The 23,752-nt window shown below is 54.5% G+C and overlaps 7 protein-coding genes across 7 annotated transcripts; 2 read left to right on the forward strand and 5 right to left on the reverse strand.

Moving 5' to 3' along the window:
* Window positions 1-3,803: 3,803 nt before the first annotated feature.
* CkaCkLH20_02919 (uncharacterized protein) lies at window positions 3,804-5,012 on the reverse strand (the record flags this gene model as incomplete). The annotated part of the gene is made up of 1 exon (XM_038885638.1): window positions 3,804-5,012. The coding sequence occupies one exon, from the start codon at window positions 5,010-5,012 to the stop codon at window positions 3,804-3,806; it is 1,209 nt and encodes a 402-aa protein (XP_038748837.1).
* A 2,375-nt stretch (window positions 5,013-7,387) lies between these two features.
* CkaCkLH20_02920 (40s ribosomal protein s4) lies at window positions 7,388-8,808 on the reverse strand (the record flags this gene model as incomplete). The annotated part of the gene is made up of 3 exons (XM_038885639.1): window positions 7,388-7,739; window positions 8,031-8,453; window positions 8,618-8,808. 3 exons carry the CDS (start codon window positions 8,806-8,808, stop codon window positions 7,388-7,390), a joined length of 966 nt encoding a protein of 321 aa, XP_038748838.1.
* Window positions 8,809-9,483: 675 nt separating this feature from the next.
* On the reverse strand, window positions 9,484-11,181 carry CkaCkLH20_02921 (myb dna-binding domain containing protein; the record flags this gene model as incomplete). Its single annotated transcript, XM_038885640.1, has 1 exon — window positions 9,484-11,181. One exon carries the CDS (start codon window positions 11,179-11,181, stop codon window positions 9,484-9,486), a length of 1,698 nt encoding a protein of 565 aa, XP_038748839.1.
* A 1,280-nt stretch (window positions 11,182-12,461) lies between these two features.
* CkaCkLH20_02922 (uncharacterized protein) lies at window positions 12,462-13,049 on the forward strand (the record flags this gene model as incomplete). The annotated part of the gene is made up of 3 exons (XM_038885641.1): window positions 12,462-12,523; window positions 12,584-12,914; window positions 12,960-13,049. 3 exons carry the CDS (start codon window positions 12,462-12,464, stop codon window positions 13,047-13,049), a joined length of 483 nt encoding a protein of 160 aa, XP_038748840.1.
* A 755-nt stretch (window positions 13,050-13,804) lies between these two features.
* CkaCkLH20_02923 (uncharacterized protein) lies at window positions 13,805-16,419 on the forward strand (the record flags this gene model as incomplete). The annotated part of the gene is made up of 6 exons (XM_038885642.1): window positions 13,805-14,132; window positions 14,192-14,260; window positions 14,313-14,348; window positions 14,402-15,329; window positions 15,388-16,188; window positions 16,263-16,419. 6 exons carry the CDS (start codon window positions 13,805-13,807, stop codon window positions 16,417-16,419), a joined length of 2,319 nt encoding a protein of 772 aa, XP_038748841.1.
* Window positions 16,420-16,929: 510 nt separating this feature from the next.
* On the reverse strand, window positions 16,930-17,663 carry CkaCkLH20_02924 (uncharacterized protein; the record flags this gene model as incomplete). The annotated part of the gene is made up of 2 exons (XM_038885643.1): window positions 16,930-17,101; window positions 17,251-17,663. 2 exons carry the CDS (start codon window positions 17,661-17,663, stop codon window positions 16,930-16,932), a joined length of 585 nt encoding a protein of 194 aa, XP_038748842.1.
* Window positions 17,664-18,956: 1,293 nt separating this feature from the next.
* CkaCkLH20_02925 (septin) lies at window positions 18,957-20,559 on the reverse strand (the record flags this gene model as incomplete). Its single annotated transcript, XM_038885644.1, has 2 exons — window positions 18,957-20,022; window positions 20,084-20,559. The coding sequence occupies 2 exons, from the start codon at window positions 20,557-20,559 to the stop codon at window positions 18,957-18,959; spliced, it is 1,542 nt and encodes a 513-aa protein (XP_038748843.1).
* Window positions 20,560-23,752: the final 3,193 nt, after the last annotated feature.

Genomic DNA, 23,752 nt, shown 5'->3' on the forward strand with positions numbered 1-23,752 from the left:
GGCCCGGAAGGTGGACCCAGCCAATCGGCCCCTCAGGCCATGGCTAAGAAGGGGTCGCGCAGAGTATCTTGCCGACATGCAGGGCTACACGGTGGAAAACTCCGGCTTTCGAAAAGGCTGGTTGTTATTGGTTCTGACCAGGGTTGAAAACTGTCACAAACGACAGGGCTTCACCACGGTGTGGGTTGCGTCGGCGAAAATGGGTTCTGTCGGCGTTGAAGTTTGCTTCTCCTTCGTTTTTGCTGGCCACCACGCAAAGATTCGAAGTCTGGATTCAACGACTTCGGCGATTGCTCGTTAAGCGGTAGCAACTATTCGACTCGTTGCGAACTCCAGCTGAACAGTCGATGGTTGGCCCTTGGGAAGGTCGTTCTTCGAGTGCTCCGCGAAACAAATCCGTGACAAGCACGCTCGAGATGGGGAATCTGGCGAAGAAGGGGGAACCGGCCAGTTTATACTGAGAGAAGAAGTTCAACCACCGCAAAACCCAATTCAAGAACAATGTCGCAATCGACCTTGAATGAAACTAAGCGGCCAGGCGTTGGGGCAAGTGGATATGGTGGATGACGATGGGGCCCGTCGTCTTTAATAACGATGCATTTGCCTCTGTTTCTGTGGAAGGAATCGAGAGCGTGACCATACAATAAGTATTAGTGAGTACCGCTTCCCCCATTGGGAGAGAGTTGCAGGCATCCCAGAGCCTGTGGGTGGATGGAAAGCTATTCAGTGCCCAATCAGAAAGACCGAGAAGAACGACGTTGGCCGAATAAGTCAATAAGCCAGAAGACGGAGGGCTCCAGTGACGAGACACCAGGCGAACGAAGTGGCCGAAGTGGTGGCCCTAACTTGTCAGCGGGGTGGGATGCCGTCTTGGCTCACGATCGGTACCTCAGAGTACCTACCTTGGCTGCTAGGACCAGACCAGCTAAGCTCTCCAGGTGGAGCGTCGAAGCTGTCTTGTTGCTGGAGACACAGGCACAACAAAGCGGACGACATCGGGGACGAATCTGGGGCATAACCGAATGGAAGCGGGGAAGACGCCGAAGGTGAAACAACATGTTAAATCTTTCGGTGATGGGACATTTGCCCGGACTTCGGAACGGTGCCGGCGAACGGATGGATCATCTGGGTTCGGAACTTGCTGCCCTGTATCACCACACAGCGCCCTCTCCCGCTGGCAATGAATGACGGCCTGAATCCAGCAAGTCGGGAACACCAGGCCGGGGTATCGGAGTTGATGCGGAAAAGAAGCACGACCTTGCCCAACAATAGGACTGGGCACCTGCCGAGAAGGGAGGACAAGGCAGCCCTTCGCGTCATGGCCAGAAACCGACACCAGGTTCGTATGCAGGTGTGACCCCCGTTTCGTGGGGTGGCTTGGAACACGATGAATGGGGGGCAGCATCAACCTTCCAGAGTCGTCAACGGCAACGTTATTAGCAACGAGGTCTTGGAGCGACGTAATCAACGCGAAAGCACCGTGGAAAACTAGGAAAAGTGAGGTTGCCAACTTCCTCGAGAGAACGGCCGCAACTGTCGGCTCTCGCTTTGTACGACAGTGAGACGGGCACAGAGCCCCAAATCCAACCCTTGGACTAGTCCAGTAGCCTGTGTCCCCCACGGCGCGCCAGCGAAGCGACGAGGATGGGGAAAAAATTCAAGCTCCTCCCATGACCAAGAATTCCAACGTTGGTGCGTGACAGGGACAAAAGGGCACTGAGTTCTGATGAACCCCCGCGCGTCGGCCCTGTCGGTGTAGAGTCCGCAGTGGAGCTTGCCTGAGGGGTAATGGGCTACGGTGGACGCCGAAGACGCAGGCCCCGTTGGCCTCCGGTACCCTCAGCATCATTCAGTGCCGTCTGCCGGCTGGGAGCTGACTGCACTCGCTTTCCAGGAAGGTTTCACTGCAGGTTCCTGCGTATTGCTGCGAAATCGCACTTCTTGGGCGGATCACGAGGCGACGGTGGACACGGGGCCACGTTTGCGAGGCGCTTTCTCGCATCGGACATCAAACAGTGCAGGCGTTTGTTCGCGGCCAGCAGCTCGTTGCCAGCTGTCCCACTCACGATGCAGCCGGGAGTCCGCTTCCGATATCTAACCCGGCACGGAGGTTTGCCGAGGTGAAGATACGCCCGCAGCTCTTGCGAGCCAGACAACTCGGCAGAACGAAAGGAATCCCTCCTTCAGCATCGTCGTAATCGACGTTGTTCTTGGACTCACTTTTAGCCCTGTCGTCGTTTGCGGTTTGTCATCATATCTACAACATGAATCTGGGGCTGGACGCTACGCTGACTTGGCCAAACTTTACGAGGTGACATCCAGGAATCTCGATTTCCGAAATGATGAAATTGCTTACCACCTTAACGCGGCCGCCAGCTTATGTCAGTTTGCCGGTCAGCGAGAACTCGCTGTACACAGTAACGGTCGGTGACGACTTTCCAAGACCGTCAACGGACGGTCAATCGTGGGATGACGAGTTCCGGGAGACACTCAGTCTACGAATACTGCCTCGCACCAGAAGCAGCCCTTTAACGGAGTGCATCATCGTGCGAACATGCGGGCGCTCAGCCCTCCTGCCAACCTGCCTAAAGGATTTTCGTTGCATCAGTAGGGTGCGCACTCCCACGCCGTAATCCCTGCTCGCACTTGCAATATACCATCGATGAGATTCGATGACCGTTCTGCTGACGGCTAGGCCGAATGAATTCCAGGTGCCCTGGATCGGATTCCGGTTGGCCCAAGGAGGCAAGCCGCAGCTGCAGATGAGTACCACCCACAACCGACAGGAACTTTTACAAAGCCTTTGTTCAACCCGCAACAAGCCCACGCAATCAGTCCATGAAAATCCTGGGCCTTTTTTTCTGTCGACTTGCTTGCTTGACCAGAGATCCAAAGAGACCATATTTTGTTCATGTCTGAACTGCCAAAAATATTCTCAATTGCTCAGTGAATTTGTACCTCTCATGCAAAAAGATTGTATAGACGTCGTAGTTCCAGCGGGCTAGAATCGGTGGCGTGAAACGCCACGACTGCGTGTGAAAGACATGAACATGCGGACATGAGGGCCATGCCGCCGAATGGGAATCTCAAGTGATTTCAATGGCATCTATCATTCGTTTTCCTAATGCCATATCATCTAATATCGTTGGGGAATACAATCGACACCAATCTGCCCGCGACGATGTGGCAACAACACAAAACCCTGATGACCGCTCGTATCGTCGTGGCGGGATAGTAAACAAAAACAAATCCCGATGTTGGTGTTTTCCCATCTCCAAGTTTGCCCATATGACAGTAGGCAATACCCAAAAAGTGCCCAGTCATACTCTTCGACATCCAGTGCGCCCTGCTGAAGTCGCCGGCACGTCGCCTTCTCCCATTACGCGTGCCCGATGAGCACGCACCGTATTCTGCTACGGATTTGGCGGGATGGTTTTACTCAAAAGTGTTTGTGTAATGTCTGATACATGTGGTCCTTTTTCTTTTTGTATGCCGAGCTGTTTCGTACACCATTGATGCAGCGCCCTTGACCTCCTCCTAGCTGGCGGCAGAACCCTTCCTTGGAACCCCTTTGAGAGATGGGGAGAAAAATTCCCTTTCAGTCGCTCCCAAGTTTCATCTGAGCAACTCGTGATCGCGTCTCTGCGTTGCGATCAATAAGTCGGCAGAGATACGCTCTTTGGAGGAGACGGGCTCGTCAGAGATGGAGACCTCGTTGGTAGGCTTGTCTCCTCTGATCTAAGTCGACAACTTGGCTGAAGTGACACCCTCATATTGAGTCTCTTGAATAGTCAAGTTTATCATCACAGTTTGATTGGAGGTGAGGCCTCCCCGCAGACGAACGAGGTGTACTTGTCACCGTCAAGGCTTCCGAATGTCTTAAGTAGCCATTTGTCAACAGCGAGCACCGTCTCCGGGTCGTTCACCTTCCATTTTGGATCCATATACTTGAGAAAATGCCCAAGTATTTGGGTGTTGAATCGCCTGAAGGGATGAGGAGGGTTGGGCCACTTAGCAAAGACGTCCTGCGGCGGTTCACGGAACGAGCCCACCACGGAGTTCTTGTATCCGACCAAAGAAACTCTTGGCCGTGTGAGGTTTCTCGACCCACCTCCACCTCGAAGAGAAATGAGGACGTTCTCCGGATGGATAATCTCATGGGTGACGTTGACTTTATACTGCTTGACGATCCCGTCCAGGAGATCCTCAATCGTACCCAGACGAGTTGCTCGGTCTAGCTGCCCCTCAATGATCTCGCGGCCGTCTTTGGTGAGTTTTGAGCTGTCACCCAAGTAGATCGGCTTTCTGAACTGTTTGGTAACCCACAAATCTTTCAAGCAAATAGCATCGAGGAACTCCAAGGCGATGACACCGACGAATCGGGTCTGGCCCTGGAAACTCGGGTCGGTGGTCGGAACCTCGGCAGTCCAGCAACCCAGCCACTGAGGCGCGACGCTCGAAGGCCCGGTGAGGCCCGCGTTGTACAGGGTCTGGTACGCGCCGACCTCGTCGCTCATGGCCATGTCTGCTCGCGCGGTGAGTCTGATGTAACTGTTGACAGAGTTGACATGGTGCGGCCAGAAGAGTGCGTCGTAGACTTTGAGGAAGATGACGTCTCCTATCACTGGCGTCTGTTGCAAATCCGCGCTCGAGATTACCGAAGGCACTTCGAGCACTCGACACTTGATCTTCTGAGTTCCAGGGATGAAGGATCCTGATCTGTTGTTGACGCTGAGTACCTCAAGAACTTCAACTTTCATCTTTCTCATCGCGTCTTTCTGGATTTCTAGATCTAGATTATGGGGTTTGTCCTGGAAGACTTGTTGCATGCGCGGGATTCGCTTGCTTTCGTCCGTTTGGCGAATGTCGTCGCTCGTCAGATCGGGCGGCATGGGGTACCACTTCCAGCCCCAAGGCTTCGGCGCTTTGTGTGGTGTGAGTTCGATGGTCTGGCCCTCGGAATAGAGCTCATCGTGGTCTTGGATTCGGACTTGGTCCAGGGAAAGAGCCATGCTGGTGGGTGGCTTTCGAAATGTTAAGAGAAGGGGGAAGCGGGCGTGCTCGTATGACGACCGAGATGGTTGAAGAAGAGTTTCAAAATTCGCGAGGTGTCAACGAGGTAGGTCAGGGATTTTGGAGATGAACTGAATGACAGAACCAACTTATTGCAGCAAGCATTTATAGAAATATCTCTTCTCACCTTGAAGGCTTTTGCGAACAAACGGAGATAGTTCCTCTCGATATCAAGGTTCAGGCAGCACAGTCACCAGCTATCTGTTCTTCTTAAATTGCGGCTCTGCTGGGTTAGCCAGCAAAACAAAGTATTCATGGGCTGTTCAAGTTCAAGCAATGTGTGGCGACTGGGATGTAAGAGCTGTCTTTTGGCTTCTTTGGACGGCGAGGAAAGAAGACAAAAGCTGTAGTGAATAATGCCATTCTTCGCTGCCGTTGCACCTTCTATTTTTCTGTGCCTTTGTTGTCGGCGTCGTTCATCTTCTTTTCTCTCCAGCTCACTCAGGGAAAACATAGAAACACGACCATCATGGTCTCCTATGTCTGGGAATATAGTCAACTACGGTGTTGTCAGGCGAGAAACTCAAGTTCATCCCAAGTATAGAACGTGGGCTCGCATATCCACATGCCGCAACTTTTACGCAGTCTGACATGAGGAGGAGAAAGCTTCCAGACGATGAGTTGGTGTATATGGGTTGATGCAAGCCATCTCACCTGCCATACCATAGCTCATACTCCTTTTCGGCGACAGAGGTATGGAAATCAAGCGATATCTGACCAATAACGGTCTCGACCGCGGCCCATGCTCTGTCCAGAACAGCTCGTACGGGTACTTCTAGTTTACCACACCAGGAGCCTTGTTACTCAACTTCATTCCTTTCGGGGAAGAACAGGCACTCGTCATCGAGGCAGTCTCGGTGGTACAGCATGCTGAAGTCTCCGACAGTGGTACAGCAGGGTTTGGGAACCATGAGTGGGAGGCGGGGTGTTCCACCTCCACGTCTGGTTGCCGACGACGACGCTATGCTGTTTATTGTTATCACTTTGCTGCGATTATTCTACCAGAAAAGTAGCATCGGACATGAAGTCGTGGCCAAGTGTGCCCTCGACAATAGGAACGAACGGAAAATTGAGGTGGTTTTCTAAGACAAGCTGACCAGCTCCTCAAGAGCCTGTGAGCAGGAAGACGACTTCGTCCTTTCCTATCCGTAGAGTACCTTATCCCAAGTACTCGTTATCTAACAAGCCATACGAATCCACCTGAAATCGCAGATCATCCGCCATTCCCCAGGCACCGATCTACCAACGCTGTCAGAAATGACCTTCGTGGTAACACAGCTCGGGAGAGCCTCACGGTTGCTGCTTCACCTTCCGCCGCGGAGCAAGGAAAGGTCCCGACCTCTCCCCCGCATGCCTCCCTCCAGCTGAGCCCTCGGGGGATTGTACGTAATGGTGAGCCTGCCGCCCATCCCTCTTCCCAAAAAACATGGGGTAAGAATCGCGGGGGTTAGAGGCTTGGCCCCCGGGTAAGCCTGCGTCATCCACGGCATGCAGCAGGTAAAAAAGGCACGAGACCATTTGCAGCATTTGAGGAATACGAGCTGGCTCGCGTAGGCGCCGTGACGACTCCCGTCGGCTTTTTGAGACGGGCGCGGATATGTCGTGCGTGAGGTAGCGTGGTCCGGGGAAGGATCCGTCGGCGGTGAGAGAGACCGGAGGAGGTCTTGGGGCTTGTCTGGATTGGTCACCGACGAGTGTGAGGGAGTGGGATATTTTGAGGCCAGACGTGGTCACCGAATGACTTGGATTGGGTCGTTTGGATTGTTCGGAGTCTGCCTATCAGCCTGGAATAAGAAACGCGGTGAGAAAATATTCGAGACTCCTGGGTACACGGAGCTTGCCGTCATCAACAGCTTCGCGGGCTCGGTATCTGCGCATCAGCCTGGGCAGGCTCGATGACCAGGATAACCTATCCGATGTCCGGCTGGGTGAAGCACCAGGTATCAGACAGCTTGTCTAGTTCGACAATCCCGAACCATTGGCGCCCAGCATGACAACCATCGGAAATCACAGGACAGACATTACAGCGAGGCATGTAGGGAACTCAAAATTGGGCGGAAGAGTGACCTTCAATGGCTTGGTATTGGCCGCAATACAGCTATCTGCCGGGTAGTCAAAAGCCGACAACTTCTAAAATCAGCCCTAGACTCCGTAATTTTTTGTTCATGCTCAATCCCATTTGCCCGACCCAAATAACCGTTCGTCCTTGAAAAGACATCACGTAAAGTTGCGCACCATGTTGGTCCACAAGGACGACCGACACAGACACGCGGCAGACTCACTCACAACCCTCCTGGCGAAGGAAAGCAGCAGCTTAGTTGCCAGCCAGGGCCTGGGCGCGACGGCGGTCACGCTCCTCGGCGATGGTGAGCTTGACACCCTTGCCCTTAGGCAGGGAGATCCAGGGCTTCTCGGAGCCGATGACGAAGACGTTGGACTCGCGGGTGGCGAAGGTGTTGTCAATGGCGTCCTTGATGTGGACGATGTTGAAACCTCCGTCGTGGCGCTCACGGTGGGTGATGACACCGACACGACCCATGTTGCGACCACCGGTGACCATGGCGATGGAGCCAGTGTCGAACTTGATGAAGTCCTGGATCTTGCCAGTCTTCAGGTCGATCTTGACGGTGTCGTTGACCTTGATGAGGGGGTCAGGGTAGCGGATGCTAGAGAAGTAGAGTCAGCAACGGGGTTCGTTTGGGGTAGACATACCAGCCGCTGGATGTGGTAGCTCCAATCTTTTCCTCTTCGTGATCGGCCAAGATTCCATCTTTTGATATTTTGAATTCCTCCCTTCCTTGGCAGAGCAAGTGAAGTCCCGTCTTTCGACAGGTGTCGGAAAAGCAAAAGTACTCAAGAGAGAGCATGTTGGGGGGATATCGATGACGAATCGACCAAAGCTTGATCCAACGGCTGAATGATGTCTGACAGAGACGAGGTGTCCAGAGGAGACTCACGTTCTCGCATCGTGCGTGACCAAGAATGGGATTCCACCGCGACCGAGCTGGACGCGCTTGACCTTGCCGAGCTTGTACTCGGCCTCCTCGGCCTGGATACGGTGGACGGTGAAGCGGCCCTTGGTGTCGTAGATGAGACGGAAGTTCTCGCCAGTCTTCTCGATGGTGATGACGTCCATGAAGCCGGCGGGGAAGGTGATGTCGGTGCGGACCTTGCCGTCGACCTTGATGAGGCGCTGCATCATGATGGAGCGGGTCTCACGGTAGTTGAGGGCGTACTTGAGGCGGTTGCGCAGGAAGACGATGAGGGGCAGGCAGTCGCGGAGCTTGTGAGGACCGGCCGAGGGGCGGGGAGCGTAGGTTCCCGACAGCTTGTCGAGGAGCCAGTGCGAGGGCGCGCTAAGGCGCTTCTGGTGCTTCTTGCTGTGAGGGCATTGTCAGTATTGGTCCGTCTTGATGCCATCACACAATGTTTTCGAGGTCGTCGAATGCGAATTTTGCGGTCGAGGTATCGGCGTCGTGTCGCGGCGACGAGTCGCTCGAAGCAATCGGATTCAATTGGAGATCGTGAAAAGGATATCACTTACAGTCCCTTGCCCATCTTGTCTTGACTGCCGGTTAGTCTATGGGGGTGTCTGGTCGTGGGTGTGAAGTCGAAAAGCTGAGATACTGAGGGCGCTTCCGGGGATCTGGAGTACAGGGTCGACCGACGGAATTTTTCTGTGAGAATAGGTTTTTCGAACCCTACGCCTGGCGGGCGCTTTGATAATCCGGTCATTTACGTTAAGCGATATGGTCCGTGCACGGTGCCTTTTCTCGACCTGCCCGGCCGACGTTGGACGGGCATTTGATGGACCCACCAATGGCGGGAACCATCGCTTTTGACCCCAGAAGCTCCTCAAAGTTCCGCGCAAGACATCACGGGAGAAACCCAAAGATCGTGCTCAAGCTTCTGCATTCTGATACATCCATCTAGCGACTGATGCTCTCTAGCACACAGGTTCTCACACTCTATCCCGACAGCCCTGGAAGCCAGAAGTCAAGAGCTTCTCGGGCTTCCTCGTTCTTGTGCAGAAACGACTGTAGTCCATCTAACCGTTTCCATTCCATTTTCCCATCCTTGACCGTGAGGTATCTGATTATGCGCCATATCTCCATATCGCTACTTCCAGTTTTGGTATAAATATTCCTTCAGAAAAGACCGTAGAGGCCGTAGAGTACCTCGTCCCTCCGATTTACTCCTCGCAAGCAAGAAAGACGCAGCACTTTTGTATCTAAATCAATGAGACCCTGACGTTCAGGGTCTCCAGGGCTCAAATGAGCGTCTCATGGGTACACAAGGCATGAGAGCCTTTTCGTCAGATATGTTCAGTTGCTGGCACTAGACGATCGGGGCTGCAGGACTTTAATCCTACTGCAAATCTGTCTGAGCCGCTCCCAGCCCTTGACCAATTCAAGGTGACATGGGATCAGGCGCCATGTCGGGCGCGTATTGCCGCATGGGCAAGTTGGCGACCTGTGTGTCGTCCAACAGCAGGCGGGAGATATCCATCTCGCCAGCGCTGCCCATAAACGCGGCAGTTGTGGTTTCGCCAAAGTCGAAGGCTGCTTGCTGTACAGCCGGCGACTCCCCATTGTCAAGCATAGACAGGGGCCACCTAGGCAAGTCCTCCTTAGAGTTGGTTCTGTTGAGTGCCGCCTCCATTGGAGGCGGTCTGTTGGGCTGCAAAGTGTTGTTGATGCTCATGCTAACCGTCGGCTCGAGGGTGTCGTTGCCTCTACCGTCCTTGATTTGGAACAGCCCCTTTTCGATCTTCTGATAAACATTCGGGTACTTGTTCCGAACTCTGTCTCTGAGGTCCGTGGGTTGCCGACCTGATAGGCTGAAGCGTGGGTCTCGTTGGATCTTGGTCCACGCAGGCCCGTATTTGTCCAGACCTTCGAGGATTTGTTTGTCGTCTTGATCGGTAAATGGTCGTCGTTCTCTTCGGTGAGATTTCTTGAAAGGTCCGTGAATGCCCAGCTCGGCCAGGTCTTCAAGTTTCTTCCGGTGAGCCCGACTCTTCTTCGTTCTCGGGTTGCCGTACTCGTCCATCTGTCCCAGCTGAGCTGCCTCAACAAGAACAGGCTCCTCCTGGGCAATAAGGATGTTCTCAGAGAGGAGGCCCGTCTTCGCCTTTGTCTTGGGCTCCGTAGGGGTTGTAGGTTGCGCGGCGGTAGTAGCGATCTTGGTATCACTGTTTGTTCGGCGTAGCTCGTTCGGGCAGCAAGTACGGAACCGATCTTTCAAGTCACCGGCCGTACGGTCATTGAAGTTGAAATCCGGATCGGCGAGGATATCAGTCCACTTGCCGACGCCATGGCGATTAACACCCAGGAGTAAGTGATTCGTCTCCGCCTCTGACCATTTCCGTCGCGGCTTCATGGCCTTCTTCCTTGTCTTGCCGCTACCGGCTTTCGAATTCTTGGTTGGCGTCTGCTCCGGCTCGGGCGGTTTTTCGACCTCCTTTTCCTCTTGAACGGGGGCATAATCTCGCATCGGCTTGAGTTGGTTACTTTCGGGTTCATTGAAGTCATTGCTAGCGATGGGAGGAAACAGAGCGGCGTCGGGAGGAGGTTCGTGGAGGCCATTGATGATTGGGGGCATGGCCGGCATAACCTGAGGCTGAATGGGCTTCTGCTTCTTCACCGGCTGGGGCAGTTGTACGAAATCATCCTTGGTGGTAATGGTGCGATGTCTCTTCTTGTTGGACGTATCGTCTTTGTTGTCAGGCACCTCGTCGAGGATCTTGCTCAGTGAAAAGGACGAGTCGGTGGTGTCTCGTTCCTCGCCTACGAGCAGTCGAAGCTGCATGTAGGCAGTGCTACTGACGGCACCTCGTTCGGTTGGGACATCGTCGTCCTTCCTCATGTCTCGGCCGGGGAAGGCGTCGTCGACCCCTCTCGAAGGTGCGAGCGGGGCTCCATGGCTGGTGGCGAGAGGTGGAGGCTTGTTTTTGTCTTCGCGATGGGACGTGTCGGGCTCGAGGGGGAAGGGTCGGTCGGAAGGACGAGGATATGCCAGGCGTAACGGAGGCAGATCAGCGCGAGCGAGCTGAGGCGTGGTCGAATCGTTCAGCAGGTGGATGAGGCGTGGCTCGATGAAGGCCATCGTGGGCGAAAGGAGTCGGAGTGGGCATTTGGTTCAGAATTGAGGTAGGAAACAACACAGGCGAAAGAGAAGAATAGTACGACACGTAATGGGTGCAGTGTAGAAGAAGAGGTAGGGGTTGTCGGGGCGCGATGGCGATAGCAAGGCACAAGGCAGGATGGCGAAGACGATCGCGAGAGCAGACGCGGATTGCTGGGACGGGATTCGAAGTCTTGAATGACTTGGACTTGACTGGATAGACCGACTGGCGGAGTGCAAAAAAATCGCCTGCAGCATTCCAGGCTTGGTCTGGCAGCACCTCAGTTACCTTACCACACACTGCAGGGCACCTCCTAGAGGAGGTGGATTCGCCCGCGATGAATGGAAGTTCCACGTGAAGATTCTCCACCAGAACATGGGCGAAGCACACTAGCGCCGTTGGCTTATCGGTATCTCGTGTTATGGTCCGAGGCGTATTTGCATGCGCAGAGTAACATGAGAGCCTGAAGACTATCATCGAACTGGCCCAGGTACCGATTTTGCCTTGCATGCTCCCACCGGCTTAGGCTCTGCACACTTGATAAGATAGTAACCGGGCTCTACTTTTAGCTGCGGACCATGTCGTAACTTGAGGTTTTCCGCTCCGACTCTCAAGAAACAGGAGGCACCTCATACGGCTTCAATGGCTTCACATGAGCACTCGAACTGCCCTAAACTCCTTGGGCAGTGAGCACTGAATAACGTCGGGTAGCATCATTCGAGTGTGAGGTGGTGGTAAGTGCCCAAGATCAAGGCAAGGGACCTCCAGCTCAGAAAGTGGTGGGTGGCGTCCTGCGTTCCGTACTGACTGCCCGTGAGGTGGAGGGCGGAGGACTCACCGTGCACGCATCCCAAAGCTCGTCCCACCTCCAAGGTTTACTGGACCTCCCTTCCCTGAGACCGAACTTGCAGCGACGTCGACAACCCACCTTCAGGGCAAGTTTTGGTACCTTACCTCAAGAGCTTCTGAGGCTCGGAGAGACATCCATTCCCTCCGCTCATCGTTTCCGCCCCCAACTCCACCTCTGTCTCCCCAATATCGCCTACTGCTCGCCAGGTATTCATAATATTACTTCACTACCAACAGTGAACTTGACATTTAACCGCCTAAGTTGGACATCTGTTAGACCAACTCGCTTCCACTGGATCCCTCCAACCGGCTTTTATCGCTCTACCTATTCTTTCCGAGTCATCCTGCCTCAACTGTGTTCTCCTTGCTGCACGAGAACATTCTCTCAAGACGTCCTTAAACTACCCAGATTATGGCCTCGGCACTCCCAACCTTCCCTAGACTGGTGTTCACCGTCTTCGAACCCATATCGCTGTGCGTACGATCCTTCTCAACGACTTAAACCGCCACCAGCTGATGTGAATGTCTCAAAAGCGCCGCTGGCTTCCTGGGAGCCGTTATCGACCCGGATTGGTTTATATCCGAGCAGATTGCTCCGGCCGCAACTGCCGGACTGCCAGCCCCGGCCTCGGACAATGACCGGCTCGTTGCTCTCCAGCTGGGCAACATCTACCTTCTCATGGCCATGGTCGGTTTGGCTGTGCTCAACTCGACAAGCGAGCTGAAGGTGGTGAGAAGCTATCTCGTCGCTCTTTGGATCGCCGACCTCGGACACATCTTCGTCTGCTACTATGCCATGGGTCTCGACCGCTTTGTAGATGTTGCGAGTTGGAACTCTATGACTTGGGGCAACGTGGGAGTTACGGTAAGGCCAAAACCAAACCGCAAAACTTGTTGCTAATAAATCAAGGCTTTCCTTTGCTTGACCCGGTCGGCTTACCTTCTAGGGTGGTTTGGGCCAGATTCGCAAGCCAAGATATCAGCCAAGAAACAGCAGTAGATGGGCTGTTCAGGACACTTCTGGGTGATTCACAGACATTGGTTTCAGTCTCCAGCAGAAGCTTTGTGTAGGGGTCACCGGTACTTTTCAGCGGCAGTACTGCTCGCCGATCCAGCTGATCCTGCGCCTTGTCTGATCCTGATACCGGCACATCTCGTGCTGCTTACACAGGCAGAAGTCAGAAACCTGTTCTGTGTTGAGAACTAGAAAGAGTGAAATTTTGGGGCCGGAGTCATGCCTGACGTAGGCGTTCTTTGTTGATTGTAGTGTATTATTTTCAAAAGCTGAATGCTCTTCAGCGATGAGTGGATGCAGGTTATGATGCCGTCTGTGAAGCGCTGTCGAGCAGCCCTGAGACACCTTCAGAAGGGCCAAGCTTCATCGAGCACTCCCCCGCAAAATAATTCGGATGTATGCTTGACTGCATCGCTCCCCGCAAATGGAAGATTTAAAGCAAGATTCAAAAGGTTCATCCAATCAAACTACGTTTTTTCCAATAGAGTGACGCAAGTTTGTAAGTCGATGGCTCAACCTTACTGCAGTAAGGTACGGACCACACTGCCAGTGGTGGATACCTAAGGCACGACCAGGGTCTCACATCCCGGAAGTGGGAGGGAGGACTCGACCGCACCTTACCTGCCAGGGTTAGGGTTAAGCGAATGAGAGAGTTTGTTTACACTTCTCGTCATCCCCACCTCCTCAAGTGACGCGTTCTCCCTTACGACCCCCTCAAAGATCGAGAGCTTCACCCAAAAATGGTGCAAACGAGGGCGAAAACCGGTGCTGCCGACCAGCCGGCTGATTCTGGTCGCGCTGCACGCTCCACGCGCCAACGTGGAACCACCGAGAATAACACGGGAAACGCGCTGCCGGCCGGAGCCAGGAGTAAAAGGAAAGGAAAGCAGCTCGCCGCGCCAACGGGTATTTCCGATGACGAGGAAGACGACGAGGAAGACGGCGCCGATGATGATGGTGAAGATGAGGTCAAGGTAGATACGAAGGATGCAATCGGGGCAAGGAACCTCGAAATCCCCCGCCGCGGCGCGCGGGAGCCCGTGAGGAGCATCAGTCCGCCGCCGAGTGGTGGGTCAACCCCATCATGATATTTGACGTGATTTTGACCATAGCTGACAGTTTCAAAGATATCGGCTCCCAGATGGGCACACAAAAAGCTACAACGCGATTCACAAATCCGTACACCCGTGACTCAAGTGCGTTTGTAACGAAGTCCCCTTTGCGAGCACGATGCTCATGTCATTCCAGGTGTCCAGGCCTCATCGCAACCGCGAGGTCCACAAGGTACGATGCGCTCCTCTCACGATCGCTTCAAAAGTTCTGACCGCGATCTGCAGACCAACAACGCAGCTCTTTCGGAGAGCAGTATGACGAGGAACCGAGGACCCAACGCGGCAAACTTGACGTCCATCCTGAAGAGTTGGCAGCGATTAGAGAAGATGCCCTTGAGCCCCTGTGGAGCACCACCCAAGGTCTCGCCAGATTCTTGTTCAAGCCAGACATCGAAAACCGTTTCCAGAACCCGCTTCTCAGGATCCAGCGCGACAACTGGGCCAACATTGTCGACACTATCTTTACCAACCACGCGAACGAGTTGTTCATCGATCTATCCGGTGTCTCAGATTCGCTCAGTGATGACATCCAGGTTAGAGGCAGGGCCGTCATCGCCGCATCGAATGCAGCGTGCCTACAGAACGAGCTGGTCAAAATACGCCTGCAAATCGCCGACTTCTCATTCATTGTTGAGCATCTGAATGCGGACTTCCCAAAACCATTCTTCAATTATGTCCCTGGACACTACCACGAGGCAATAACCGACGAAATGATCAGCCTGGCGATCGAAATTCGCACGCAGACTGTCATCTCCAGGCTGCGAGATTCGGACCCTTCAGAACAGGATCCAGCAGGCGTCGCCGCAAATCTCTTCTGCAACGTCGACCCTTCGGTGGACGGCGAAGAGGCCCTCAAACACGGACCCTACCATTCCATATGCGACAATGTCGAATCGCCTCTGGCCGCCCAACGTGCTAGAGACATTGTAGAGCTCATCGAGGGCAAGGACGCGGCCCACGCTGTCGCAGCATTAGCTGATGCATATCCCTTCGGACAACTCTCATCAAATCTCACAAAGTGGGCCCACGACATCATCGAAAGAACTGAAGACCTCATTCGAGAAGCGCCGCCCGACTCGTCCATGCGGCGGTCACCGTCCCCGACAGACTCCATATCTTCTTCAGAGCCGCAGGAGTTCGTTCGCAAGAATGTGTAAGTCGCATATCCTGACTCCCTCTTTGCCTTTCTACCATGCCGACTAACATTCCAGTCACGAAAACCTGAACGATCGAAACGTAGTAAAACACCTCATGCAGCTCTCCCGTCAACGGCGCACATCATCCCCACCACCGCCCCAACAACCTCCCGTCGAGGACGAGGCTGTACTCCGTGGAATCGTCAGTCGCAGCACCAGTCGCGCCGCACCAGAACCATCCACGGCCGCCCGAAACACAGCGACCCCCGGTCCCTCCGGCTTCACCCCCGTCAACGGCACCAAACGCCCCCCTCAATCCCAGGACACCGACGACGCCTTCGAAGAAGACACCCGCTCGCCGGACCCCGAACGCAGAGCTCAGCTCGACCGCGACAGACGCGACATGCCACCGCCAGCGCACCGCCCTCGCAAACGCCAACGCGTCCCCTCCCAGCCCGAACCCCAACCATCCTCCTCGCGCCCGCCGACGGCGTCGTCGAACCCGACAAACAGCAGCCAGCTGGCTTCCTCACCGCCCCCGTCCTCCTCGTCGCGCCCACCAGCATCGTCCGATCCCGCCAACGCCAGCAGCCAGCCTCCACCCTCGACAGGCCTTAATTTCACCCAGATCCGTCAGCAGAACCGCCTCCCGCCGAGCAGAGGTCCTGGCGCCCCCCAGCGTCAGCCCTGGAGCGATATGGACACCTCCCGCCTCATCAAGCTGGTCGACCTGCATCACTGCAAGTGGGCCGTCATTGCCAGGCGGCAGGATCCCCCGCAACACCTTGAGGAGGAGATGGACCTAGTGCTGGACGTTAAGAGAGACCAGCAGGCCATTCGCGACAAGGCCCGCAACGTCAAGGTCGATCTGCTCAAGTAAGTTCACCTGGAGACGAAACCCAGATTCTCCGAAGGAAACGGAAAAGACGCAGTTACTGACTACCGAACAGGGCCGACCTGAACCTCTTCCGAGGATTCGACGACATCTTCCTCGGCAAAAAGGAGCGTCTCGCCCTGATTGCCCGCGGGAAGAACCCCGACCGGAAGGAGGCAGACGTCGACGAACACGACATCCCAACAAACACGGACTACTTCGCCACGGACTGACGAACGGGACTGTTGTAATTCGTACATTTTGGTAGTAATTCCCATGCTATGTGGTTGGATACGTTGTGCCTTTCTATCGAATCCTGCAGCCTTTTGCATGCTTTGTCCATCTCGTCAACACCTCATAAAGCTCAACCCGCGTCTTTTCCCTGCCATACCCAATCGTAAGAATCCGCCACATCCCAATGACGGACTAATCTATCGCCTTTGAAACAAGGGTCTTCTTTGCTCTAAGTAAGCTCGTTCTAGCCTTTTGACCAGACAGGTTACTGTCCCGTTCGTACTGGGTATCCTCGTGGCTCTGCCAATATATTTCCAGCACGGCATCGAGTCTTCGTCCATGGCCTTGCTCGTCTCCGTCCATAGCCTTGCTAGTCTCCGTCCCTGTTCACTTATACAACAAGCAATACTACACAGACAAACGTACATCTTCGATACAGAGGCCTGAACATTGCACATAATACCGACTAACAGAGGCCGAGTCCTCATCTAGAACTCGAGAACCTTGCACTAAAAGTGGAAATTCCTCAGGAGATCAGTGACTTCGTCGACTCCTCGCCCCGGTACCACCCCAGCCAGCCGAGCTCTCAGAAGGAGCTTGGCCTTCTTGACGGGATCGCCTCCGTCGAGCTCAGCGCCGGGTCTGACGTTGCATCCCTCGATACACAAAGCGACGCAGATTCTTTGGAAAGAAAAATCGAGCGGCGGGGCTTGAGGCTGGGGCTGGGGGGGGCGTGAAGACCACGCCCACGTCGTTCAGGTCGAACCTACCAGATACCATCCGCGTTAGCTCGAGATCGCACGCGCGGAAACTAAGAATCATTTTCATACCTGGCAAGAATCCCGAGAACCTCCCGTACGACCGAGAAATACTCCCGATCCAAAGACGTCTCAAACCGCAGACCGACCAAAACGACCACATCGCCGAGCTTCTCTGGCTCGTTTCCCAGAGGAACCTCCACGACCCGACAGGCGGTAAGCGAACGCCAGCCGTCGTACGTCCTCACCACCTCCAACACCTCGTCATGCAGCGTCTTCCCGCCGACCACGCCGCGGTTCCAGCAGTTGATGATCGGGCTTTTGGGGGCGTTAGGGAAAGGCGTCAGGGCCTGGATGCAATGAGTCGGTCCGAGAAAGCCTTGAATATCAGCGTGTCGGGCGGACGGGTCGAGCAGGGGACTCGAGATTTGGGCCGATTGCGTGAACCATCCTCCCCAGCTGGTGACCCGGATCTCTCCGCCCATCGTGGGGATGAAATCTTTGCTCTCGGGTGGGGGAAGTGACAGGTCGTAGACTTGTTTGGTAATTTTCCAATGGACTGATCGTCGTCGTCGTCGTGCTCGTAGTTGGCGTTATACTGGCTTTGCGGCCTTGGTTTTCTTTGCCCTGACAATAAAATCCAGCAGCAAACTCAGACCGTATTAACATGATGAATGCATTTGTCCATGGTGGTGGTAGTTGAGTGAAAATGTGAAGATGTCTCCGAAAGCGAAAAATCCCAACTGTCCGCGCGGATCGTGGATAGGTTTTCTGGAAGGAGGTGGGAATTTTTGGGGGTCAAGCAGAAAAATAAGCTTGCGGGAAAAGTAACTTGGGAGGTTGACACTGAAAGGCAACAGCATCATCGTCAGCGGTATATTCGTTCTGGTTGTCGAGGAAAGAAATGGGAATGGTTTCTCGGTCATGTTGGACATGAAGGGCGGTGTCCCTGCTCCTACTCAGATCATGGACGCCAGTTTGTGGGAACTAGGAAATGCAGTCAATACAGGCCAGAAACACTTCACCCAGGTGCATCGTTATGAAGACAAAAGTAGATATAGGAATGGAAATCCGGTCCCTATCAAGACTGCCCTACAAATATCGACCGTTCTCTCCTCTGGTCATTGCCACGGCGGTGGAAGGCCCGTCCGTCCTGTATCGCGCCAACAGGCGTTTTCTCCTCTTCTCTCCACGCCCAAAAGCCAACTTGACTGATTACAACCACCGCTAATTCAGTCTACTTCCCCGTCACCGGTTTTGAAAGTCGTGAAAAAGAATTGAAGTCAAAAAAAGGGTTGGGTAGAAACTAGACATCATCGCCGCCATTCTCGGCAGCGGCATAAGGTATTTTCGGTGCCAAAAGTACAGTAAACCGGATCTCGTTCCTCTATGCGGTGCCGTAACAAAAGCCTGAAAGATGACCATTTCCCATTCAAGAGGCCAAAAGACTGTCGAAAGGCGCGTTTTATGGTGCTCGGGGCTGAAGCGAATTGCAGTGGGAAACAGTCGGGGGGATATCGATTTCGTGATGCCAGTCCGAGCCGGAGAAGCCTTCGTTTCGCCATATGTTTAGGGTCTCTCAACCAGAGAGAAGTTCGTAAGAGTATGTGACAGAGGAAAGACAGGACAAAGGGGGGTATGCTGCGCGGTGCTCTCAAATCTCAACAGGTGTAGAAAATATGTGGTCCCAGCCATCAAAGCTGGAAGGTGGATGAATAAAAGGGTATCGAAAGTTGAAGTGCCGTAACGGTTGTTGCGTCTTTTAGTTGCAAAGCAGTCTATCGCCGACGAGCGTTGGGGCTGTTCTTGAGTCGCGATGTACGCCAGCCCTCGTACCACTGCTCCCTGCTAGCTTCCCGGAGCTCAGCTCTCCATTCGCTGAAGACAGCGTCCTTGAGCCTGGTAAAGTCGCAGTGCTCCTCGTTGTAGGGGTCGGCAAAACCCCAGGGGAACTGACGTCCCATGACTTCAGGCTCGTACAGGTCGGGGCTGATGATGGAAAGAGGAAGGAAGGGAATCTCATCCTCCTTAGTCTCCTGCTTCGCCTTGTGCTGGCGGATAGAGGCCGCCGAAAGGCGTTTCGATGAAGGAGAAGACGGCGCGCCGTCGCCACCCTGAATGGGCAATTCCTCGTCGCCGTGAGCGCTGTGCTCGTAGTCAGATTCACCTTCCTCCTCTTCATCGATTCTGGTCGAATTGTCATCTTCGTCCAGGCCTAGGGGCTCAAGCGGGTCCATTCCAGCCTTCTTAATGGTATCCCAAACCGTCTTCTTGAGAACATTCATGTGCTTCGTTGTGATGGTGTCGGCCTTGGAAATAACCGGAATAACAGTGGTCTTGCCCTGGAGGGTGCGAAGGACTTGAAGATCCAAGTCCTCGTCAAGGCCGCCGGAAATACGGGTTGGAGGTGCGTACTTGCCATTCTGGCCGTTTGACACTCCCTTAATGGACGCGAGGTTGCGATCCAGGCGAGCGGGGTCAAGGACCATGAAGACGGCGTGAATGTGGGTATCCTGTACACCGGGCGATCGAATCACCTTCATTTCCTCGGTGAAAGTCTCCTCGAATTTGCTCTCCAAGAAGGCCGACATCTCCCTAAGCTGGAGATCGACAACATTCTTCTCCAGGCCTTCCGAATCCCAAATTGTAAGGCCGACTCGCTCGCCGTCAATCTCGCTCTCGAGGTAGTGAGGGATGTAGTTGCCCGAAGCAGCGGCCCGAGGAGTCGAGTCTTCCTCTGTCTCGGTCTTTCGGGACCGCTTCTTCGCCGGCAGGGCCAAAGCAGTCTTGAGGAATTCAAGGAACGATGTTTTGCCTGCGCCACGAGTACCAATCACAAGAATGCTAAGCAGGGAAGGTCAGCCATCTGGACCTCACGACAGGGAGGACTGTCTCGGAGACTTACTTGAAGGGAGTGGGATCCTTTCTTCTGCGAACCCTTCTAGGGCTGTTGACGGTGCTAACGGCGCTGCTAGCGTAGCTGTACCGACCACGGTGTGTCATGCTCTCGGTGCGAGCGTAAGGATCGTAGGCGGGATTGCTGGTAGGCACGGGAGGGACAGGAGGAATGTAGCCTCCAGCAGTGAAGCCCGGGTCCATTGAGGGACGGGTGGAATAGGCGGTGCCGATGGTGTGGTCGGACATGACGGAGGCTTCGTCTGCGCGGAGGTCGGCGGGAATGGAGTTGGAGAGCTGGTCATTGGGCTTGTAGAAGTCGGGCAGCTTAGGCGGGGTTTTGGAGATGGCGGCTTGCCGCTGACGTTCGAGGTCGCGTTCCTGCTGCTCCCTGAGGGCTTGGGCCTTCTTACCGCCCTTCCCCAGGTCGCCGGACTTGGAGCGTCTGAGAAGCATACCGAGGCTAGAGCGACGGGGCTGGCTCATTGGTATCGGGGATGCTCAGCATAAAATAAATGTTTCAGCGTTGGAAGCCGCAAACGGTGGGCTACTGGCATGCGGCTACACTACCAGTTGCACCTTCTGACGCGCTTGATGGTCTTTGTTGCGTAGAAGCGGCGAATGTGGTCCACTTATACGAACGGGCGTCGAGAAGCACCAAACGAAATGTCGAGTCGCGTGTAGTTCGAGAGGCAGTTTTGACGACGAGTCGACGGTCCTTGTCGACTTTCCGGTTCGTGTTCGTTGCGAGTTGTTGGGTAAAAGGGAAAAGCGATCGGGGCTCCCCTGGAAAGAGTGGAAAGGGGGAAATGATCGGGGTGAATGGGACGATATGCGAAAAAGAAGGTCTGATGCAATACAGTCAGCTACCAAGTACAGGAAACCCGGGTCGGACGCGATTGCCAGACGCCCAGACACTGCGAACGCCCTTCCTCGACCAACGGCAGGCGAAATAGCGGCGGTAACAGCGAGTCGAGTCGAGCGCCTGTCTGGCTGGGCAGCGCCTGCGACAACGTGACAGGGAAATGGCAGCCAGCAGGAGTTTGGGAGGCAGAAGGAAGCCAATGCCTCTGGCCAAAGCCTGATCAGGTCAGACCAGAGACGTAGGCAGGAGCCAATGCCCGAACCGGCTCCGAAGACAAATTCTGGGGACGCGGGCGTTCCCCAGTGGTGTTCCTGCCTTGGTTGGCCGCGATTCACGGCAGACGTGGGAGCAGGAGATCTGCCGCCTGCAGAGGGGTCGCGGGTCGCGGGTCGCAGTTCGCAAGGAGGGGCGGACAAGCAGCGAATAGGGGCAGAAGCGGCAGGTGATGATGACGAGGGCGGGATTGCCGCCGTTATAAAGGAGGATGGGATTGACTTACTGTTGCAGTGGTGAACCCAAGGCTGAGCTAAGGTACCAAGTGAACAAAGTGCTGCTATTCTCGTGGAATGGCGGCAGTAAAAGAAGCAAGCGCTGGGCCCTGCGATGAAGGGGGAGTTTGGCGTGGATTGCAAAGACCACAGGCCAAACGTCGGACGGGATGTCGAACGGAGCGAGAGTTTCCAGTCGCGCGGCGATGGTAGAGATGGGACGAAGAGGCGTGGCCGCGTGGGTAGGGTCGGAGTCCGTGACCCGCGTGTGAGTCTAAAGACAAGACCAGAACACACACAAGATGGTGTGGACGGAGGAGCCACAGGTTTTTGGGCGAGATTCCAACGTCGAGAAGGAGAGGAGAAGGACGAAGCGCAATTAAGAGATGGGAATTGCGAAGGACCCGGCTGGAGGAGACGAGAGACAGCGCACCCGGTATCTTAGGTCTAGGGCGGTATTGTGTCCACAGTCCACTGGTCCCGTCGGTACCTTTGAAAAGAAGCAGGCCCTGGGGGGTGCGTAAAAGATGAAAAGCCAAAGAAAGTGCAGTATCGGTAGGGTTGGCGAGTGTGCAAATGCAGCAATCGGTTGAACGAGGGTGAGTCTCGTCTCGAGAGATGGCCAATGCAGATGCGCGAATAGCAGGTCGAGGGGGACGGGAAGTCGCGACGAGACGAGTGTAATTATGCTGCTCCTCCGCAGGATGGGGACAGGATGAGGTCAGTGCAGGCGCTGCAAGATGCAGTGTTATCCAATCAGAAAGATTAGCCGACAAGAGAGACTTGGGGATTTCGGTTTGCTTTTTTGTTTTTGGTTCTGCTTTTCAGGCGTGATGGCGCTGGCGCATTCTGTTGTCAGACCAGAAGGTGTAAAAAAAGGAGTAAGTGCGAGAGAAGAAGTCGCGAGAGTATTCTCCTGCACACCTATCAGTAGATAACAACACGTCGGAAGAAGCAGAGGCAGGGGCGGGTAGGCGAATGCTGCAAATCAAGGCAAGAGACTGCTCACTGCAACGGCAGCGACAGATTGAGAAGAGACGCAAAGGCTCCTGCCTTCTTCTGCCCTCCTGCCCATGGCCATGGCCCCATGCTCTGACAATCTGGATCCAATGTCCCGTCCAATTTGAACATTGAGAGGGGCTTCGCCGATGAGCAGTTAAGGGTTGCAGTGCGGGTGCGCAAAAGCCATGCCAGCTATGCCGTTTCATTGGTCGAGAGCTGGCTGTGTCTACCCTGCAGCCAGAAATTCCCCCGACGCAGGTACAAACGGGGTCGCGCTAAACTGGGTTGGGGCTAAAGTACCGTCTCTTGGTCCTTCACAAGTGTTGGAGCCTTTCCTGCCCTGCTTCTCTTTCTTCGTCAATGGAGACATTTCGTTCCCCTCTGGTCCCTCTGGCCCCTCTGGTCCCTCACGCTCCGCATGGCCTGTAACGCAGCTTCGACTCTAACAGCTCGCTAACCCAGGGCCCCCAGAGACACTACTGGCAACTAATAACGCCATTGGGGCCACCAACGCAGCCCAAGCACTGAGATTTGAGCCCAGTTTTCGCCTACCACGAGGAGGTCATGGGTCTCGGGTCTCCGTCGCGGTCCAGCAAGAAACACCGTCTGGACTTTGCAGAAACAGTTGGTTCCTTATCAATTGGACCCAAGGCTGCTGCTCCTCAACAAAAGTCGACCGTGGCTAGCTTTCAGCAGATGCAGAAGGCCGTCGTATTCAAACGGGTGCTCGCTGAACCACATGGCAAGCTTGATCGAAAGCAATGGTGAGGTGTCCGTACTTCGTACAGAGTATCTACACCGTGTTCATGCATGACACACTCACCGACGCCCCGTTACAAGGATATGCGCTCGCCCCGTTTGCCTCAGTCCACTCTGGCTGGACAGGGGAAACGGAAAAGGACGTTGGGTCGGCACATGGGAGATCACCCTTCCGTCTGAAGAATAGCTTGCTTTTCTCTCGAATTTTACACACGTCATCTTGCTGGTAATTCACTCCTTTGCAGTCAAAATGTCGAAAGATTTCTGAACTTAATGCTCCTGTACTTGTGGCAGGTATGCAATGTGCATGGTGAACGCAGTACCACGATAGCAGTAAAATTTTGGGCAGTTCAGATGTAACAGCAATCGAGGCAGGCAAGCTCCTTGAATGCAACCGCAAGCACAAACTCGCGGGAAAGAGGCGCTTCCCAGCCAGGTGCCACCCCTTAAAATTGCATCCAGTCCAGTGATTTGATAATTCCAACAAGTGCCTTGCCTGCCCGCGTCACCGTCTTCCATCGCCCATCCCTTCTTCTCATCCAATCATCTGCCGCCATATGTGTGA

Source organism: Colletotrichum karsti, assembly GCF_011947395.1.
Source record: "Colletotrichum karsti strain CkLH20 chromosome Unknown Scaffold7, whole genome shotgun sequence".
Classification (NCBI taxonomy): domain Eukaryota; kingdom Fungi; phylum Ascomycota; class Sordariomycetes; order Glomerellales; family Glomerellaceae; genus Colletotrichum; species Colletotrichum karsti.